This window comes from Peromyscus californicus, unplaced genomic scaffold (genome assembly GCF_007827085.1).
Source record: "Peromyscus californicus insignis strain IS unplaced genomic scaffold, ASM782708v3 Scaffold_19__1_contigs__length_69161282, whole genome shotgun sequence".
Lineage (NCBI taxonomy): Eukaryota > Metazoa > Chordata > Mammalia > Rodentia > Cricetidae > Peromyscus > Peromyscus californicus.
Genome location: NW_026294491.1, coordinates 25,530,819 through 25,549,184, shown reverse-complemented (window position 1 = coordinate 25,549,184; position 18,366 = coordinate 25,530,819). Strand labels below are relative to the sequence as shown.

The 18,366-nt window shown below is 49.4% G+C and overlaps 2 protein-coding genes across 4 annotated transcripts in view; one reads left to right on the top strand and one right to left on the bottom strand.

The window, feature by feature from the left end:
* The first annotated feature begins 2,305 nt into the window (after positions 1 to 2,305).
* Pcbd1 (pterin-4 alpha-carbinolamine dehydratase 1) lies at positions 2,306 to 6,690 on the top strand. Its single transcript, XM_052744899.1, has 4 exons — positions 2,306 to 2,587; positions 4,395 to 4,526; positions 4,912 to 4,992; positions 6,146 to 6,690. The coding sequence occupies exons 1-4, from the start codon at positions 2,585 to 2,587 to the stop codon at positions 6,242 to 6,244; spliced, it is 315 nt and encodes a 104-aa protein (XP_052600859.1). The 5' UTR covers positions 2,306 to 2,584; the 3' UTR covers positions 6,245 to 6,690.
* A 3,241-nt stretch (positions 6,691 to 9,931) lies between these two features.
* Sgpl1 (sphingosine-1-phosphate lyase 1) overlaps positions 9,932 to 18,366 on the bottom strand; it is a 52,767-nt gene continuing 44,332 nt past the window's right edge. For all 3 annotated transcript variants that reach the window (XM_052744897.1, XM_052744895.1, XM_052744898.1), the window contains 6 exons: positions 17,821 to 17,919; positions 16,962 to 17,111; positions 14,264 to 14,502; positions 13,732 to 13,878; positions 12,811 to 12,931; positions 9,932 to 12,332 (listed from right to left, as the gene is read on the bottom strand). In XM_052744897.1, coding sequence (XP_052600857.1) covers positions 12,192 to 12,332; positions 12,811 to 12,931; positions 13,732 to 13,878; positions 14,264 to 14,502; positions 16,962 to 17,111; positions 17,821 to 17,919 — 897 coding nt within the window. In that variant the 3' untranslated portion in view covers positions 9,932 to 12,191. The remainder of the gene's footprint in view (positions 12,333 to 12,810; positions 12,932 to 13,731; positions 13,879 to 14,263; positions 14,503 to 16,961; positions 17,112 to 17,820; positions 17,920 to 18,366) is intronic.

The window sequence follows — 18,366 nt, the reverse complement described above, 5'->3', positions numbered from 1 at the left end:
AAAAGGATAGAGTATATTCTGGAACCAAATGTAAGTGATAGAGGCCCAGGAACACCCACTTAGATTACCCCAAATTCCATGTTCCAACATGGTTAACAGTTTCATATTTTTCTACTAAGAGAACAAAGAAAATTTTAAAAAATCAAGACATTTTTCAAACATGTTGGTGGAAGCATCAGGTAGATGAGTTCCAGAACAGTGGGTAACCTCAACTATAGGCCTTACATGGCCATCTGGCAGCCATTTTTAGCCATGGGGTTGGTGGAAGCCAGTGCTCTGTCTGTATGCTTCAAAGGATTTATGTACCAGTCACCAACATGCTAGGTCACATACAGAGGGAAACAGGTGCTGAAGACGCCCCAAGATGATCAGGTTCTGGACCTACAGCATTCCCAACTCTCCAGAACCACCGATGCTCCCAACAGTTCTCAACCTGTGGGTTATGACCCCCACAGGGGTCACGCATCAGATATTTAAATTGCAATGTGTAACAGTAGCAAAATTACAGTAAAGAAGTAGCGACAGAAATAATTTTATGGCTGGGGGTTGTGGTGGTTTGAAAGAAAACGGCCCCCAAAGGGAGTGGCACTATTAGGAGGTGCGGCTTTGTTGGAGTAGGTGTGGGCTTGTTGAGGGAATTGTGTCACTACGGGGGTGGGCTTTGGGGTCTCCTATGCTTAAGCTACTCCTAGTGAAACAGACCACTTCCTGTTGCCTGCAAGTCAAGATGTAGGACCCTTGGCTCCTTCTCCAGCACCATGTCTGCCTGCATACCACCATGTTCCCATGATGATAATGGACTCTGAAAATGTAAGCCACCTCAATTAAATATTTTTCCTTTATAAGAGTTGCCATGGTCATGGTGTCTCTTCACAGCAACAGAAACCCTAACCTAAGACAGGAGTCCCCACAACACGAGGAACTGGATTAAAGGGTCCCAGCATTAGGAAGGCTGAGAACCACTGCATCAGTTAACCAACCTTGCAGAAGGCTCAGGGGAAGGGGTAGTCCTTTTCAGCAACTTCCATTCACAGTACAATCAGTGAGTTCAGAGGGTTGTCAGTCCGGCTTGGGAGGTTCTAGAAGACTCTAAGAGAAAGGGAAGCCCCCCTCCCAACAACTCACCTATATCTATCACCCCTTCCAGAGCTAAGGAAACAATAATTTTACTTAGCCATGAAAACAAAGAACTATTGGCACATGGAACATGGATGGACCTCAGAACAAAAAAGGAGAGTATATATTATACGGTTTTGTGTACGGGATTGTCTAGAAAATGCAAACTACTCTACAGCAACTGAAAATAGTTGGCTTAGGAGGAGCCCTGGAAGGAGAGAGGGTACCAGGAGGCACAAGGAAACTCCAGAGCCCATGCTCATGATCTTGATTGTGCCAATGGTTTCCTAAGGGAAGCATACGTCTCATCCCATTACTAGAGTTGTTAGGGTCAGAGCCTGGGCCCTGGCAGCCTTAAGGAACAAGGCTTGGACACCTGTTCTCTATATGTCAACTAAAGAGACAAGTCATCGCAGAGGGGCTGGAGAGATGGCGGGCGCAGAGGTTCAGAGTGCAGAAAAATCTGAATTTGGCTCCCAGCACCCATATCAGGCAGCTCACAACAGCATGTAACTCCAGTTCCTAGATATCCAGTGCTCCCTTTTGGTCTCCATGGCACCTACGTGCATGGGGTGCACATAAACTCACGCACATACGCACACATACATACATACATACATACATACATACATACAATAAACCCTTTTGAAAATTAAAATAGTGGAATGCAGAACAAGGTGATATGTTCAATATGGCCTCGTGGGGAAGAGAAACAAAGAGGCCCAAGGATCCTCCAAGCCCATCTTCTGAGATAAGGCTCAGTTTTTTTTTTTTTTTTTTTTTTGGTTTTTCGAGACAGGGTTTCTCTGTGTAGCTTTGCGCCTTTCCTGGATCTCGCACTGTAGACCAGGAGGGCAGGAGGACCGCCTAACTAAGCCGTTGTAGCCAAGGTGTGATCACCTTCAAGGTGGTCTGGCAAGCTGTCAACGGTGTGAAATCTTTCCAGCAGACAAGTTTCTCTTCTGGCTAGCACCAGATCTCAGCCTTTTCCTTCTCCTAACATGAGATTCCTAGGGAAATTCCGGTTTCTTGGGGTCCATTGTTTGAGTAGCCTGACAGCCAGCCCCAAGGGAGGGACACAGTGTCTCCCTTTAGGTATCTTGTCTCCTGTCAGGGCGATTACAACGGTGCACTTCACATGTGTGCAATTCAGTGTGTGTCACATTTATCTGGGTGGCTTTTGTCGTTGTGGTTGTTAATATAACAACAGGTCAGGCAGTCTGGCACTCCAGCAGTCCTCCAGCAGACAGGCAGCAGAGCGAGGTGCCCAAAGCCTTTGCCCTGGAGCCCATCACGCAGCCATGCTCACAAGAGCACAGGGCATAGAAAGCGCTGGAAGGGCGTGGAGCAAGGAGGACCCACGTTAATTATTACCCGCGGCGGCCGGATCTCTGCCCCGCCCCCGCGGTGGCCTGCTGCCTGCCGACCGCTTCTGCCTCTCTGCCGCCACCTGCTACCCGGGCTGGACATGGTAAGCGCAGGAGGTATGGCGGACCCTGAGCGGGGATCGGGAAGTAGGGCGAGGGCTCCGATGCTGAGGGTGCCGGCAGCGCCATCGCGCCAAGGCTAGGGTCACCTCGCCGCCCTCGGGGGCGCAGGGGTACAGATATGGGAGGTGGCGGTGGTGGCCGGCCCGGAGAGACTGGAGCCTGGCCTGTCTCGACTCCAGGCCCCGTCTGCTGGCAGGCTTGGGCGGGGTGTGGCAGGAAGGCGGGTCTCCATGGCGCAGTCCTGGCCCTACAGGCTAGCTGGTCCCTTGGGGTGCCGGATCTGGCGGGGGCTCAGTTCTCTCTGCACCCCGGTGCTGCCCCCCGGCCTTGCGCCCCGTCCTAGCACCTAGCTGGGATTCTGTGTCCCACCTTGGTGCGGAGGTGGGTCAAGATCTTTGGTTCTTTGGAAAGGGGTGCCCCTGGAGCTGCTAGACCCTGAAACTCTTAGCAACCAGTGCGATTCTCTGCACCCACTTTGGAGTAGTCGGGGATGGGAGGGCGTTTTGGCAGCTCTGGCCTGGGAAGGGTCACTGGGGACCAAAGGCACAGACTTGGATAATCAGTAATCCCTCAGCCCACGCTGCCAGAAGCTGACAGAGCTTTGCTAAGCAAACAAGGTCCTTACCCCTCTGACCCCAGAGTTCAGTGCCTTGTCGTTCTAAATTCGGAGGCTCTGGAAAACTCTAAAGAGACCACCCTCTCCTCCCCCACACTTCCCCTACATCCCACCAGTTCACCTGTACCCACCACTCCTTTGGGAGCCAAGGGGGTAAAAACAAAAACAATGGGTTCTGGTGCCCTGTTGCTAACTGGTTGCCTGGTTACAAGGGCCTAGTTTATCAGCCATCTGAAGGGCTGGTTCTGGAAAGACCTCCCTCCCTGTTAACCACAGTGCAGATCTCTGTTGCCTTCTCTACAGCTTTCCCTAGTCAGTGCAGGAGAGTGATGAGGTGGAGCCCCTTGTTTCTGAGAGCACACACACACACACACACACACACACACACACACACACACACACCAGTGATGGGTCTGTAAGCCCCAGTGCTGGCCTGGAACCTGTCATACAAGTCTTCTTGCCCGAGGAAACGCTTTTTAAATGTTAGTTTGTGCTTGTAATCCCGGTAGTGGGGAGGCAGAGACAGATGGATCTCCGAGGCCCAATGGCCAGCTGGCTTTGTCTACTTGGTGAAGAACTTGTCTAAAAAAATACGCGGGGAGAGGGGGGCAGGGCTGTAGAGTCGTTCAGTGGTTAAGGACACTGGCTTCTATTCCTAAGGACCTGGATTTGCTTCCCAGCACTCACCTAACAGCTCACAACTGCATGTGATTCCAGTTCTCGGGTACTGAACACCCTCTTCTGGCCTCTTCAGGCACCAGAATGTGAAGACAAAACACCCTTACACGTAAAATAAAACTTTTAATGAAACAATTTTTAATTAAAATACAGGCAAATAATATCTGAAAATGACATCTGAGGTTGTCTTCTGGCCTCCACACACATGCATGCACATACATGCACCCACCCACACAAACACATACAGCAAAATCAACCAACCAACCAATCCAAAAACCCGAAGCAAAAAAAATAGGACCCAAGAGCCTATCAGTAAACCAGCCCAGACCCCACCTGCCGGCAGGGTGCTTCCCTGAAAACCTAAAGGCCTGCTGCTTGCTACAGGGCGCTTGTATCCACAGCAGCCAGCACTGGCTAAATTCTTCCCAAAGGTCTGGGGCAGGTTCTTGACTTAAAGTAGGAATGCCCTGGGGCCTCTGCTCTCCTCCTTCTAGGCTGGCAAGGCACACAGGCTGAGTGCTGAGGAGCGGGACCAGCTGCTGCCAAACCTAAGGGCCGTGGGATGGAATGAGCTGGAAGGCCGAGACGCCATCTTCAAGCAGTTCCATTTTAAAGACTTCAACAGGGTATGTGGGGTGGGGGGCTTACCAGGCCACACTCCGTGTTTATGCCACGTCCTGTTAGCCGAGGGGAAATACATTTCCAAGTGACCTGCAAAGAGAAGGGCCTTGGACCCTGCCTTCCTGGAACTCGAAGTCTTCGGAGGGAGACAGTCCTCCAAAGGGTAGTTAAGTGCATGTCTTTCTGAAGGCGCTTTAATAAACAGCAAAAAACCTGGCAAATACTGACAGCCCATGCCACTTGCATCCACATTGAGGATGCAAGTAACTCTAACATCAGAATCAGGGGCAGGATGTTACAAGGCAGATGATTAGAGCTCCCTGGAAGAAGCTAGGCTCTCCTCCTGTATCTAGGTCATGATGAGGTCTGGGTCTTCCTTCATTTTATTAGGCTTTTGGCTTCATGACCAGAGTGGCCTTGCAGGCTGAGAAGCTGGACCACCACCCCGAGTGGTTTAACGTGTACAACAAGGTGAGTGAAGCTGTCCCCTCCCCCCACCCCCACCCCCATTCTGCCCCGCCCTGTACATCTCTTAGAACCCCAAGTCTTCCTGAAGATGTGCTCTTGGACCCTTCCTCATCAATAAGTTGATGCCCACCTCTGTCTGTCTCCATCCGACAGCCAACAGAGACTCCCCACAAGACAGCTAGTCTCACTGCTGATAAGAAGCGCAAATTAAAACACTTGGAACGACTGTGGCCAGACATTAGGAAGGCAAAAGCCAGGAAGCGAAGCCAAAAGGAAGGGCACACCCACTGTTAGCAGCACCAATGGCTTTCTTCTAGATGGGAGAACGGGAGAGCAATAAATGGAACTCAGTTGTCTGTGCCAGCTAATCAGACTGTCTTAAGAGCAGGCTAAGAGCTCCGCTGGACTGTTCATAAAAACATGAAGGATGTGTTTAGGAGCCCACCTTCGGTTCTGATTTTAACTTGTGTCTCATTTTAACACTTGTTTAGTGTATGTGTATGGGCACAGACATGCCGTGCACGTAGAAGTCAGAGGAGAACTCGTGGGCGTCGGGTCTCTCCTTCTACTCTGTGGGTCCCGGAGGTTGAACTCAGGTTGTCGGGCCGATTGGAGAGCGTCTTCTCCCGCTGAGCCATCTTGCCGGCCCCTGGCTTTTGTTCGTTTTTTTTTGCTCCTGATATCTGGCTTGTCAATGTTTTACCCTATGACTGAGGTCATCCTTCACTGTGCAAACTATCCAAGGGAAATGAGGTCTCAGCAGCTTTGCACACCTTTTTTTTTTTTTTATTTTTTTTTTTTGGTTTTTCGAGACAGGGTTTCTCTGTGTAGCTTTGCGCCTCTCCTGGAACTCACTTGGTAGCCCAGGCTGGCCTCGAACTCACAGAGATCCGCCTGGCTCTGCCTCCCGAGTGCTGGGATTAAAGGCGTGCGCCACCACCGCCCGGCTGCACACCTTTCTTAAGAGCGTCAGGAAAAGGGGCCAGTTACTGTCTTCAGAAATGACTAGCAGTCAGTTCCTGTCCTCAGCAGGACTTAGAGTGACTAGCTGTTACCCTGCAGGCCGTGGTGGAGCTGGGAGCACGGCTGGCGGTCCTCTTGCTCTTCCGGGGAGCGCGCTTGCCTGCCTCTCAACTTTGGCTCTTCTCTCCTTCAGGTCCACATCACCTTGAGCACCCACGAGTGTGCTGGTCTCTCGGAACGGGACATAAACCTGGCCAGCTTCATTGAACAAGTCGCTGTGTCTATGACGTAGATCTGCCCCTTTCCGTATTTCCTGAGGGTGGGGGGTGACTGAACAAGGAACCTAGGGAGGGAACCAAGGAGGCTGGCCCTTCGTCCCTGCGGCTTGAAGTGCACACCACCTCCCTCCACTTCGGGATGAGTCCCTGTGCAGAAAGATGTCGGTGTCAATGACAACAGCAGGAACTGAGACCTTTCCCTGTGTCACTCTGCTCATTGGGACTCTTGTCCTTTTACCCTAATTTGAATAGGGTCTTCCTTTCTCCATAGGCTTCCCAGTAGCTGTAGTGTTCTTTCCAGGCTGTATCTTGCTCCTGGTCCACCCTTTCTAGTTCGTTTTCCAAGTGTCGGTGTTAAAGTATGACATAAAGTTCAATCTCAGACCCCACAACTAAAACAAGCCCCACTGTATTGTAGAAACATGCTTTTATGCCTCCAATAAAACTATGCTGTCCATTGGTTCAGCTTCTAGAACCTTGTTTTCCACAGGACATGCCAAACTGAAATCAATCATGATGTTTAGCTTTTTTTTTTTTTGGTTTTTGGTTTGTTTTTTTGAGACAGGGTTTCGCTAGTAGCCCTGGCTATCCCGGAACTCACTCTGTATACCATGCTAGTCTCAAACTCAGAGATGCGCCTACCTCTGCCTCCCGAGGGCTGGGATTAAAGGTGTGTGCTGATGCCACCACCCTGGCACAATCGTTTAGTTTTGAGGGTTTTTTTCCCTGGATTTTGTGGCTCTGGGGATCAAACCCAGGGCTTTGAACATGCTCAGCCAACAGAAATGATCTCACCAAGGCCATGGGCCTGTCCCCAGCCAAAATGCAATTGAATGGAAACACTGACTCGGTGCGGGCACCCAGGCAGGGTCAAGGTACTGGGTAAAGGGAGGGTGCAGAGTACTCTGCCTTCAGGTTCATTATCATGTGGGGTAACGAGGCAGGAAAACCACCAGTTACCAGACAAGATGAGACGTGAGCTATGGGGACACAGCAAAGTGACTAATGCTGAGAAAGGAGTATGCCAGTCATACCTCAGAGACCAGAACTGCTGACGGGCATCGGAATAGGGCAATGTGTGCAAACAGCATGTGAAGCTACATCTAGAAAGGCAGTATGCAACTATTCCTTCTGCTATCATGGTTAATTGGGTACGAATGAACCTAGATATGCCACGGGGTGCCAGACATTTGACCAAAGAGGATTCTGGGTGTGTTGGAGCAGAGGGGTTCTGGATGAGGTTAAACTTTGAGTTGGTCCTTAGTAAAGCAGATTGCTCTGATATAGGTGAACTTCATTCAATCAGCTGAAGGCTTATATAGAGCAAGAAAGGCTGCCTATCCTCCTTCCAATAGAACTCTGGACTCCTGTTTCAGCTGGGATTATCAGTACTTTCCTGACTTCATGGGTCTTGAGCTCTAGGCTGGAACTGCTCCTCCAGCTAGCCAACTCGGCTTCCATTGTCATTGGAACCAGTTCCTTACCCCAAATCCCCTTCTGTGTAGAAAGGTCATTTCCAAGACAGTTTCTAATATACTGGCCTACATCAGAAACCAACATCTTAAGACCTCCAGTTCTGACAGTGTCTGCAATTCTCAGTCTTAGCGGAGGGCTCGACTGCTGTTACTCTGAAGGGAGGACAAGGTGGTGGGGGAATTAGTGGGCTATTTGCTACTGGAGCAGTTAAAGACAGTTCACACAGGTCAGGTCCCTGGCTAGGAATTCCCAAGGGTAGAAAATGCCCAAGTGACAAAATTCGAATGGGAGCCAAGCCCTATCTTTTCTACACCCATGTGTATGCCATAAGACACCCAGGAGACACTGGAGTCCTCGCTTAGGACCCCTGGCCTGGAGCCTAGTTAGCCTAGATAAGTTGGTCCTGACCCCCACCCAAAGCCAGAAGAAGCAGAGAGTGGCACTGAGACATGAGCATGCTGTTGGGAGGGCTGCTGGGCCCTCCCCAGCCCATGCTAGTAATGCAACGGCAATCTGTCTGCACAGCTTAACATCAAGACCACCCAGACTCAGACGGTGACATCATCTGTTCCACTTCAGACAATGTTCCCAAGTGTGCTTGGATCTAACATGGGGTAAAGATAGGAAACATGGAGGCCCGGGCTAGGCTGTTAATGGCCTTCCTAGTCCACTTAACATAGATCTGGATTTGAAAACGAACGCCAACCCAGGCGGCTCCCCGTCTGTATGAGGCACATCTATCTACAAATGACAGGCAACAGCTTTTAGAAACTGGTTTTATTCTCAGATCAACCCGGGTCACTGAAGTTCTAGGGGAGGGCGCTGAACAGAGAAGGGGTGAATGACAGTCACACGCAACCCCAAGAGGAAGGCCTGAATCTCCACAGCAAGAAAAGGCTGTCGAACTGGGCCTGACGGCACAGGCCTGAAAGCCACCTACTTGGGAAGCAGAGACAGGAGAATCAAAAGTTCAAGCCTAGTCTGGGCAACTGAGTGAGAATCTACCTCACAATTAAAAATACAAAATAAAAAAGGGCCGGAACATAGCTGAGTGGTAGGACATTCACCTACTGTGCAAGAGGTCCTGGGTCCAATACCCAGTATGGGGTATGCTGCCAAAGCCTGGCTTTTGCCCACCCAGGCTGTAATTGGCGGCCATCAGAGCAGGCCTGCCAATGCGTCTGTCACCACTGGGTATGGCTGAGGCAACTCAGTACTATCAAGAACCACACCAAAGCCGGGCGGCGGCGGCGGCGGCGGCGGCGGCGGCGGCGGCACACGCCTTTAATCCCAGCACTTGGGAGGCAGAGCCAGGCAGATCTCTGAGTTCGAGGGTAGCCTGGGTTACAGAGTGAGTTCCAGGACAGGCACTGAAACCACATAAGAGAAACCCTGTCTCGGAAAAAAAAGAAAAGAAAAGAAGCACACCAAAGACAAAAAGATATGCAGCCATCAGCATCCCAGCTGCTCTTCGTGAATTCAGCCAGGTCTGCCCAGGGTGTACTGTGATCGATCACCATATATATATATATATGGTGATATATATATATATATATGGTGATCGATATATATATTATACTGTTGATCATCTTCGAGTGCACTGGTGACAATCTTAGGGTTTTCTGGTGACCAGGAATCTGGGCCATTTGTCAGGAACCACAGAAAAGATAACATTCTTTGCCCTCACTCTGTCTAACTTTGACAGAGTTCGTTGGTGTTAAAGCTGGGCTACCTGAACCATGGGAGGCCTTCTCTTTCTTATTCAGAACAGAATGTGACACCCAGCACTCATTCATTAACCAGGAGTGTTACAGGCGCCCAAAACAAATGATGGGCTTTTGACTGGACAGAGCCACGTTGTCCAGTTGGTGGGGGACCACCCAGATGGCTAAACCATCAGTATGTTCTGGAACAAGTGGATGGAGAGGAGGTCAGGACCAAGGCCCCAGAGAACTAAGGGCCAGGACTATAGACCTCCCAACAGACATAACCGCAGTTCCTGGAGACACCTAAGGTCCCTGCTGAAGTACCTGGTGTCAACACATTCACAGCATACCGAGTGATACCCGCAGCAGCCTGGACGTGAAGGCCACTGCTACAGGCATGCCACGATACCACCACCAGGGATGAGGTGCAGGGGGATGGGACAGGGGACTGCTCACCAGGTTCCCATTCAGCACCTGCTGTACTTGTGATCTGTATAAAATAACGCAACCATCCAATAATTACAGTTTGGGATATTTAATGATTCAATAGCTTTTTAAGAGTTATTGCTGCAGTCAGGAAAGGGCATGGAGATGATGGGAGGTTGAGAAGACAAAAGAGTTTTCAAAGAGGCAAGTACCATTTTCCAAGTATAAAACTGGTAATATTAAAAGTGACATGGCAGTATATTCACAGTACTACCTACGTCTAATACAGAAACAAGACAGTACAGTGTTTGCAGAAGCTACTGTGGGACCTAAGCCACATGATACTAGACATCCTACCCACCCAACACCAGCTAACATGGCATGCACACACAAAGACACACACACACAATGAAAGGAAGCCTGGAGTCACACTAAAGTTCCTAATCATAAAGTGGCTACAGCAGGTCCCTCTGAAAAACACCATCACCCCACCCCAGTGCTGTCACAAAGGAAGGAGGTGGATCCGTTCCTGGTTCCTCTGAGACTACGTTTTAGCCTCTGGCAAGCCAGTGGTGCCTGCTGGGTGGTCCCTGGTCCTCTCCAGCATGATACACTGTAGACCCAGAGATAGTCCTGCATAGCTCTAACCACTGGAAGTGTATGAGCTCAACAACTAAGTCTCTTTCTGACACATCAGAACACTAACCATCCCTGGACCCCCACAGCACACTGCAGAGCACACAGAAATGGAAGTGGAAATACACACTTGCCCTGCAATGAGCCAGCTCCTAACAGTTATGGGGTCAGAAGAGTGCTGAGGAACACTTCCCAAGGAGGGGGAGGAAGAGCCTGGTGGCTTTGACTCTCGCAGCCAGCAGTACTCAGGCTGAATACTCAGGAATCCCCGAGAAGGGGAGGGAACAGAGCAAGGCTCCTGCTGACTTGTCCTGCACACAGACACACCTCAAAGACTGGTCCATTTCTGCCAGGGCCTGGGTGAGGAGTAAGGTTACTACTCACTGCTGGGGAGAAAGGCACATGGTATGATCATCAGAGCAGGACAGGGGCTCAGCCTGGATCACAGTCCCCATCCCTGAAAGGGAGAAGCAAGTGGGGAGTTGGCACAGGGCTTGGTCCTGTCCCTGCATCACCCTGAGCAATTGGTCTCAGGAAGGAACCCCAGGCCCCAGGGGTAATGGCTGCAGCCACGCCTTTCCACTCCGAAACACCTCTCTTGTCCTATGCTGCTTCCTTCTAGCGGGGGCTGAGGAACATCCAGTACCTGAAGCTCAAATGCCATCGTACCTTTGGAAGCTGAGTAAGGGGGGAAGGGCAGGAAGAACACACTGGTGGAGGAAGTGTCCCCTGCACATCTTCACACTCCCTGAGGAAAGTCAAGGGCACTTGGGGAGTGCTTCCTTCAATCAAGACAGATTCTCATTACATGACAGATTAAGGCAGTGTGGAAGGGGAGGGCCACTGCCCACATGGGCGCATAGGTGCTGACCTACACTGCTAGTCAAGAAAACACGGGAAAGGGTCTGGTTTCGGCTCATCAGGCCCAGGAGAGGGCTCAGGCATGATCTACCCCTACTCCAGAGAGGCAGCACTGCAGCCGGAAAGCCCGAGATTCTCTGAACACGTGTTCTTTTCCTACCCTACAGAGATAAGAACCAACAAAGGGAGTATCACTGCCAACAGGCTTCTCCAAAGACGGCGGCAGCAGCCATGGTCGTGCGCAGAAGACAAAGGAGCACTTCAAACCCTGCTAAGGGAACATGCTCCACTTATGCACAAGAGAGGTCAGTGACCTGGCCCACCTGTGCTGGGGAAAGTACAACAGGCTGCCACGGAAGCAAGCGGTCCTGAGAGACAAGGGACATCTCCTGAAGCAGAGGCTGAGATCACCTCCTGCTTGGGACACAGCAACACCCACCTGGGGAACACAGTACATAAATGCCTCCTGCCTGGCGGCCAAAACATTCGGCTGAGGGAGCAAAGACACCCTCTTGCTATCTCACCCTTTCCCTAAGCAATCAGGACAGGTCAGAGCCACCGCACGATGACTAAGGGCAGATGATGCTAAAGACGTTAGAGAAGAATCCGGTTAAAACAATTCCTAGGGTAACATTTATAACCAGGGCAGACTCATTACGCAGTGGAATCCTTCAGGGTCTTCACATTCAAAGCCACAAAAGGAAACAAAAGGAGTCCTGAGGCTGAAGCTATCTTATGGTTTATCGTATTTGTGCTCTAAGGAGCAGGTCCAGACGTCAAGTTGTGGGTGGTCTGTTCCAAATGCCAGGAACCTTCTGAAGGCCTAAAGCTCCATGGAACTAACAAGGGTCAAAGTTCAGCGGGGCTTTGGAGAACCGTTCATCTGGCTGCCCTGAGTCACAGGGTCCGTACTGTAAATGCTGTCCAAGAAGACGGAGGATATTTCTGCAACCAGGTTCCTGTCAACGGTTGCCTGGGCCATGCCATAGATGGCACCCTGCCAATCCAACCAAGGACATGTTATTAGTAGTGTAAGTATAGCCGCCATTCATCCGCACCCAGCCCCATCCTAGCCCAGGCATCCTATCTTTCTTTCCATCAGAAAAGCAGCTGCTGCTGGAGATTTTTCACAGGTACTTTCCAGGCTGCCCTCCCAAGCAAAAGAACTACTCTATGGGATTTACTGGGGTTTTTTTGTTTTGTTTTGCTTTTTTTAAAGAGCTCATTGCCTTTTCTGTGTCAAAAGTTTCTTTACAAACAGGGCAAGAGCACCCCTGCTTTGGTTCAGCAGCTTCTGCTTTCTGGCTCATCTGAGGTAGATAGCCAAGGGAGGGAGGGACCAGCAGCAACATTAACTGTGGAGGAGAGTGTGTGCACACTGACCTGAGGCGGAAACAGACTCTAAACAGTCTGATTATCTCAGGGGCCCACACAACTCCTGATACTTCTAAGTGGGGGGGCCGTAGTATCCTTACCATTCCTGTGGTCTTCGCTTTAGGATTCTTCATGATCTGTGTGATCGAGTCCCGGATGTCCTTCAGGAACTGGGTTGCCACTCGCTTCCGAGTGTGCACTAACGTAATGCAGAAGTGGATGCTGTTGGAGAGGAGAGGGAGAGAGAGGACAGACTCTGAGATGGAAGGGAACCCTAGAATAAAGCCACCCGGGGGAGGGGTGCCCTGGCTGACTCCCTGAGCTGCTGCTGTTCCCAGCCCTTGGGTCAGGCTGTCAGATCCATGGGGTTTTAAGAGAGACGATCAGATTCTTCAGCATGACCAAGAGCCACCGTAACAAAATGAACGCTGCTGGCTCATCTCTCCTGTCCCCATCCCAGAAACTGTCCATGGTGGCTCCTTTAATCACGTGTGTGAGCGCAATGGAGGGGAAGAGGCTTTCATCTTAGAGGGTAAGCCCTGGTGGGGAGAGAACCATAGAGCTGGGTCTTGAAGGACTTCGATGCTCCTAAGAAGCCCTAACTCACTCTGGGGAAGGATGGGGTTGGCAAGGCTTGTCACTTGTGGAAGGCAGGCTGCAGGTATGAGAACAAGCAGGCCTGCATGATCAGGAACCTGTTAGAGGGCTTTGAGTGAAATACACATCACCCAGGTAATGGTATCTTAGAGAAGCGAGCTGACAGTTATGGACAAGATGGATCACAGAACAGAGAGACCAGGGAAAGAACAGAGGGGAACCTCACAAGTGACATTCTGTCTCAGGAGGTTGGCAGCCAGTTCGACTAGAGCTTAAAGCAAAGTATTTTGTTTCTTATATCTACAAACTCCAGTGGCTGCCAATGTGCTGGGCTCTAGAGGCTGAACTCCATACATCAGGTTACCCTGCTACCTCAGCTCTGAAGGTCATGAAATGAAGGGAGGGGCAGAGGCTTTAAGAATTACCTTTTTGGAAACTGCAAGTAATTAAAATTCCACCCCTTAGCAGCCATCATATTAGATAGTCGGTAGATGTCAAAATCGTGGGAGCCCAGAGCAATAACTGACAATTGAGGATCCCCAAAAATGAAGATGCTTTTGATGGTTTCCAGTCTAAAAATAAGCAAATGAGAAAAGAAACTGAGCCACATCCATTCCTCTGGTCTTAATCTCCGTTGATGAACACAGCCTGCTCTCCTGGGACTTTAGTCTTCTACACCAGAGTCCAGGCTGGCATGGGCGACCCTTATGGAGATCAAAACCCCAGACAGAACATCAGGAACATTTCAAGGCCTAAACTCTATCCAGAACCACTGGCTTCTCCCAGTCTACCCCACCCCTAAGTCACAGCACAGAATGCAAGTGTCTCCTCCCCAAGCACCATCTGGTAAGGGGCTGGCCTAAAGGAGTCAAAGAGTGTGCCACCAGGCAGAGAGATGCCTTGGGCCAACTAGGAGAAGGAGCAAGAGACAAAGCAGAACCCGTTTTCCACACATACTCTGACTTGAGGTAGCGAGCAGTTTTGATGATCTGCTTGGTAGCTTCCACGTAGCCGTTCTCACCGATGTGCATCAAGGCGGCCCAACAGGCTGCAATGATGCCCCCAGGCCGCGAGCCTGCTATGCATGGAGAGGCGTAGATGCCACCTTGCCAATCTGCACCAACAAAGAACTGGTACCTCCTGTACTTCTCGTCAGAGTACAACAGCACTGATGAACCTTTGGGAGCATAGCCGTACTGAGGGGAGAACAAAGAGGTCAGCGTGTGGGTGTGTCCGGCAACTGTCCACACTGTCACATACAGCCAAGCCCCATTTCTCACTGGCTTCCGCGTTCTCTTTGTCAGGGGTAAGAATCTGAGATCCAGAGGAAAATTAAGACTAGGCTTCCTCCCTCTCTCACTCGGCCTTTGACTTTCCTGACTTAAAATCTTTCCCTGGGAAGCAATAGCAATAGCATCCACCTAAAATCCCAGCACTTGGGAGGAGGCAGCAGGAGGATCAGGAATTCAAGGCCATCTTTGGCTACATAGTGAGTTTCAAGCCAGCCCGGGCTATATATAAATACCTTGTATTAAAAACAAAACAAAACAAAAAACTTTCTCTGGGATAGCATGTTAGTATGAAAACAAGGCTAAATTTCTAGGAAAAGCAAGGAAAAAAAAAAAAGGAACCCAAGTCATTTGGAAGCTCCAATTATAATCTGAGCTGATTCCCATCTCCTTTGCTCAACATTACACTTCTTTTTAAGAACATATTGGTGTTCCAAATGCAAAATTACTTATTCCATCTTGGAATACACTGTGGAACTCAATCCCTGCAGGTTTCATTCCCAGACCCACACAGAAGTGGTCCATTAAAAGGGAAAGGACATAGGAGCTGTTCCAGTGGTAAAGCAGACACAGACTGCTTTTTACAGACTTTAGAGTCTGAAAAACAAGTCTTCACTATGATTCAGTTTAAAACAAGCTCTAGAAATATACTCAAAACAAGGTACATATCATTGTAGCCATTAAGATTTTTCTCCAGAGCTGGATATACTTTCTTTTTTTAAAAATTACTTATTTAACTTTATGTGCACTGGTGTGAAAATATCAGATCCCCTGGAACTGGAGTTACAGACAGTAGTGAGCTGCCATGTGGTTGCTGGTAATTGAACCTGGGTCCTCTGGAAGAGCAGTCAGTGCTCTTAAGCACTTAGCTACCTCTCCAGCCTCCTGGATATACTTTCAAGAGTTGCCAACTAAGACAGATTTCATTTCAGCCTACCAAGGGTGGCGAGCACAGACATATCAACACTGTGAACCAGTTGCTCCTGAACACACAGGTTTCTTTTTTAAAAGGACTCTGCTATTAGCATACTGTCACTTAGGCTCAGGAACTCCATTATCAATCCTCATCACCTTCAATAACCTCAAGACTTCAGAGACTTTGGGCACAGGGGCCCTGGCTGCATAGTCAGTTGACAGGGAAATACTTAGCCCGGTATGAGCAAAGGCAGGAGCTCCTTTTCTCCATGACTTGTCATCTCTGCACTGTAACCACCACCTCATGGCTCACCTGACGACTGGGGTGATACTGTGTTCCCCCAAAATATTGTGCACCCTAATAAACTTATCTGGGGTCAGAGAACAGAAAAGCCACTAGATAGACATAGAGGCCAGAAAATGGTGGTGCACACACCTTTAGTCCTATCACTTGGGAGGCAGAGATCTATCTGGATCTCTGTGAGTTTAAAGTCACACTGGAGACAGCCAGGCACTCACGCCTTTAATCCCAGGAAGTAATGGCAGAAAGCAGAAAGGTATATAAGGCATGAGGACCAGGAACTAGGCTGGTTAAGCTTTTGAGCAGCACAGTTCAGTTGAGAGGCATCTAATCTGAGGAAATAGGATCAGCTCAGGAATTGGGAAGGGGAAGTGGCTGTGGCTTGTTCCGCTTCTCTGATCTTCTAGCATTAACCCCAATACCTGGCTCCAGGTTTGTTTTTATTAATAAGACTCTTTAAGTTTCATGCTACAGACGACAGACAAGAGTCAGACTTGACTTTATACGTTGCTATGTGTGCTGGTTTGAATGAAAATGGCCCCAGAGGCTCATAGGGAGGACTGGCACTATTGGGAGGTGTGGCCTTCTTGGAGTAGGTGTGGCATTGTTGGAGGAATACGTCACTGGGGTGGGGGTTTGAAGTCTCAGATGCTCAGGTCAGGTCTTTCTGCTGCCTGCAGATCCAGATGTAGAACTCTCAGCTACCTCTCCAGCACCATGTCTGCCTGAATGTTGCCCTGCTTCCCACCATGATGATAATGGACTAAACCTCTGAACTGTAAGCCAGCCCCAATTAAATGTTTTCCTTATAAGAGTTGCCATAGTTGCCGGGCGGTGGTGGCGCACACCTTTAATCTCAGCACTCGGGAGGCAGAGCCAGGCAGATCTCTGTGAGTTCTAGGCCAGCCTGGTCTACAGCGTGAGATCTAGGACAGGCATCAAAACTACACAGAGAAACCCTGTCTCAAAATACCAAAAAGAAAAAAAAGAAAAAAAGAGTTGCCGTAGTCACAGTGTCTCTTCACAGCAACAGAAACTGTAACTAAGACAGCACACAAAAGTGTGGGGAGATTAATGTTTCAGTCAACTCATTTTGCGGAGAATAGCTACAATCACCAACTGTCAGCAATTGGTCACTTCCTTGGCTCACCTTATGAGTATCTGCTGAAATGCTGGTCACACCTTTCACCCGAAAATCAAACTGTTTCTTCAGTGGGTACCCTGCTTTCTCCATGAAGACAATGAGGAAGCCTCCAAGGCAAGCATCCACATGAAGGGGGATTTTATATTTGACAGCCAGCTAGTTAAAAAGAACATATGAGAATATAAATAAACCCTTAGCAGGATGTGAGTGGAAAGATAGGCTACTCTGAACTACATCCCGTAGGTGTTAAAAAGTGGCTATTTATTTATTTATTTATTTGAAGACAGGGTCTCATGTATTCCAGCCTGGCCTTGAACTTTTCTGATCCTCCTGCCTCAGATGACCAGCATATGCTACCATGCCCAGTTTTATGGGGTGCTGAAGATCAAACCCCAGGCTTCACACTTGCCTGGGGTACACTCTACCAACTGACCCTCAATCCCAGACCCCAAATAGTTACTTTTAACATTTTTAAATGAAGTCTTATTCCCCTCCCCCTACCCCTGCCCCTGCACCATCATGTGAGAAATAGCAGAGCTCTCAGTTAACAGTCTCTAGAGGGAAGGTCCTACTTCAGTCATTATGTGGTGGGCATGTTCCTAATGGCAGATTATTTCCTGGTAGGAATCTAAGAATCAGTACTATTTCAAAATACCTAGGTTAAAGGCAGCCTGGGTCATGTACTACCCTTCTCCTAACCCAGATGCCAGTGACTCCCAAAATAGTGCAGGGGCTTGCCTTAGGGTTGCTGAGTACCAGCAATCCCTGATATGTTCAAACCTAAAGTCAGAACTCCTTCTCTTCACAAAGCCCTGCATCATCACATCTATCTTAAGTACTAATCGGCACAGCCCACATTTCTCACCTTGGCCACTTCAGGGATAGGATCTATCACGCCATGAGGATACTGTGGGGCAGAACAGACCAGCATAGCTGTGTTCCTGGAGATGGCGCTTCTCATTGCCTAGGGAGTTAGAGTTTAAGAGAAGTAAGTCTTGGTCACCGCTGCTCATGTTTCAACTGTAAGGACAATATGGACCACTGGCTTAGAGTCCAGGTTCCCAAGGGCCTCCTCTGCCTCTACACCCTGGGAAGATGCCTTCTGCTAGGAAGGGTGCACACAAGTCCACACGGAAACACCACCCGAGAACAACACAACCGCTATGGAAACAGACAATACTGAGCGAGGAGGCAAAGGAGCCAAGTGTGAGTCCCTGCCCCACAATCCACCAGTGATGATTTAGTAAAAACTTGACTTAACCTTGCAGCCCACGAGTTCCAATAATGGAACAGCTTCAATAAAATGAAAAGTTCCTCTACACATATGTGAGACCTAAAAACATGTTCAGGTCCGTGAAAGGGAGTGTTGGGGCAAGCTCATTCATACTCATCTTACAAATGAAGGAAAGAA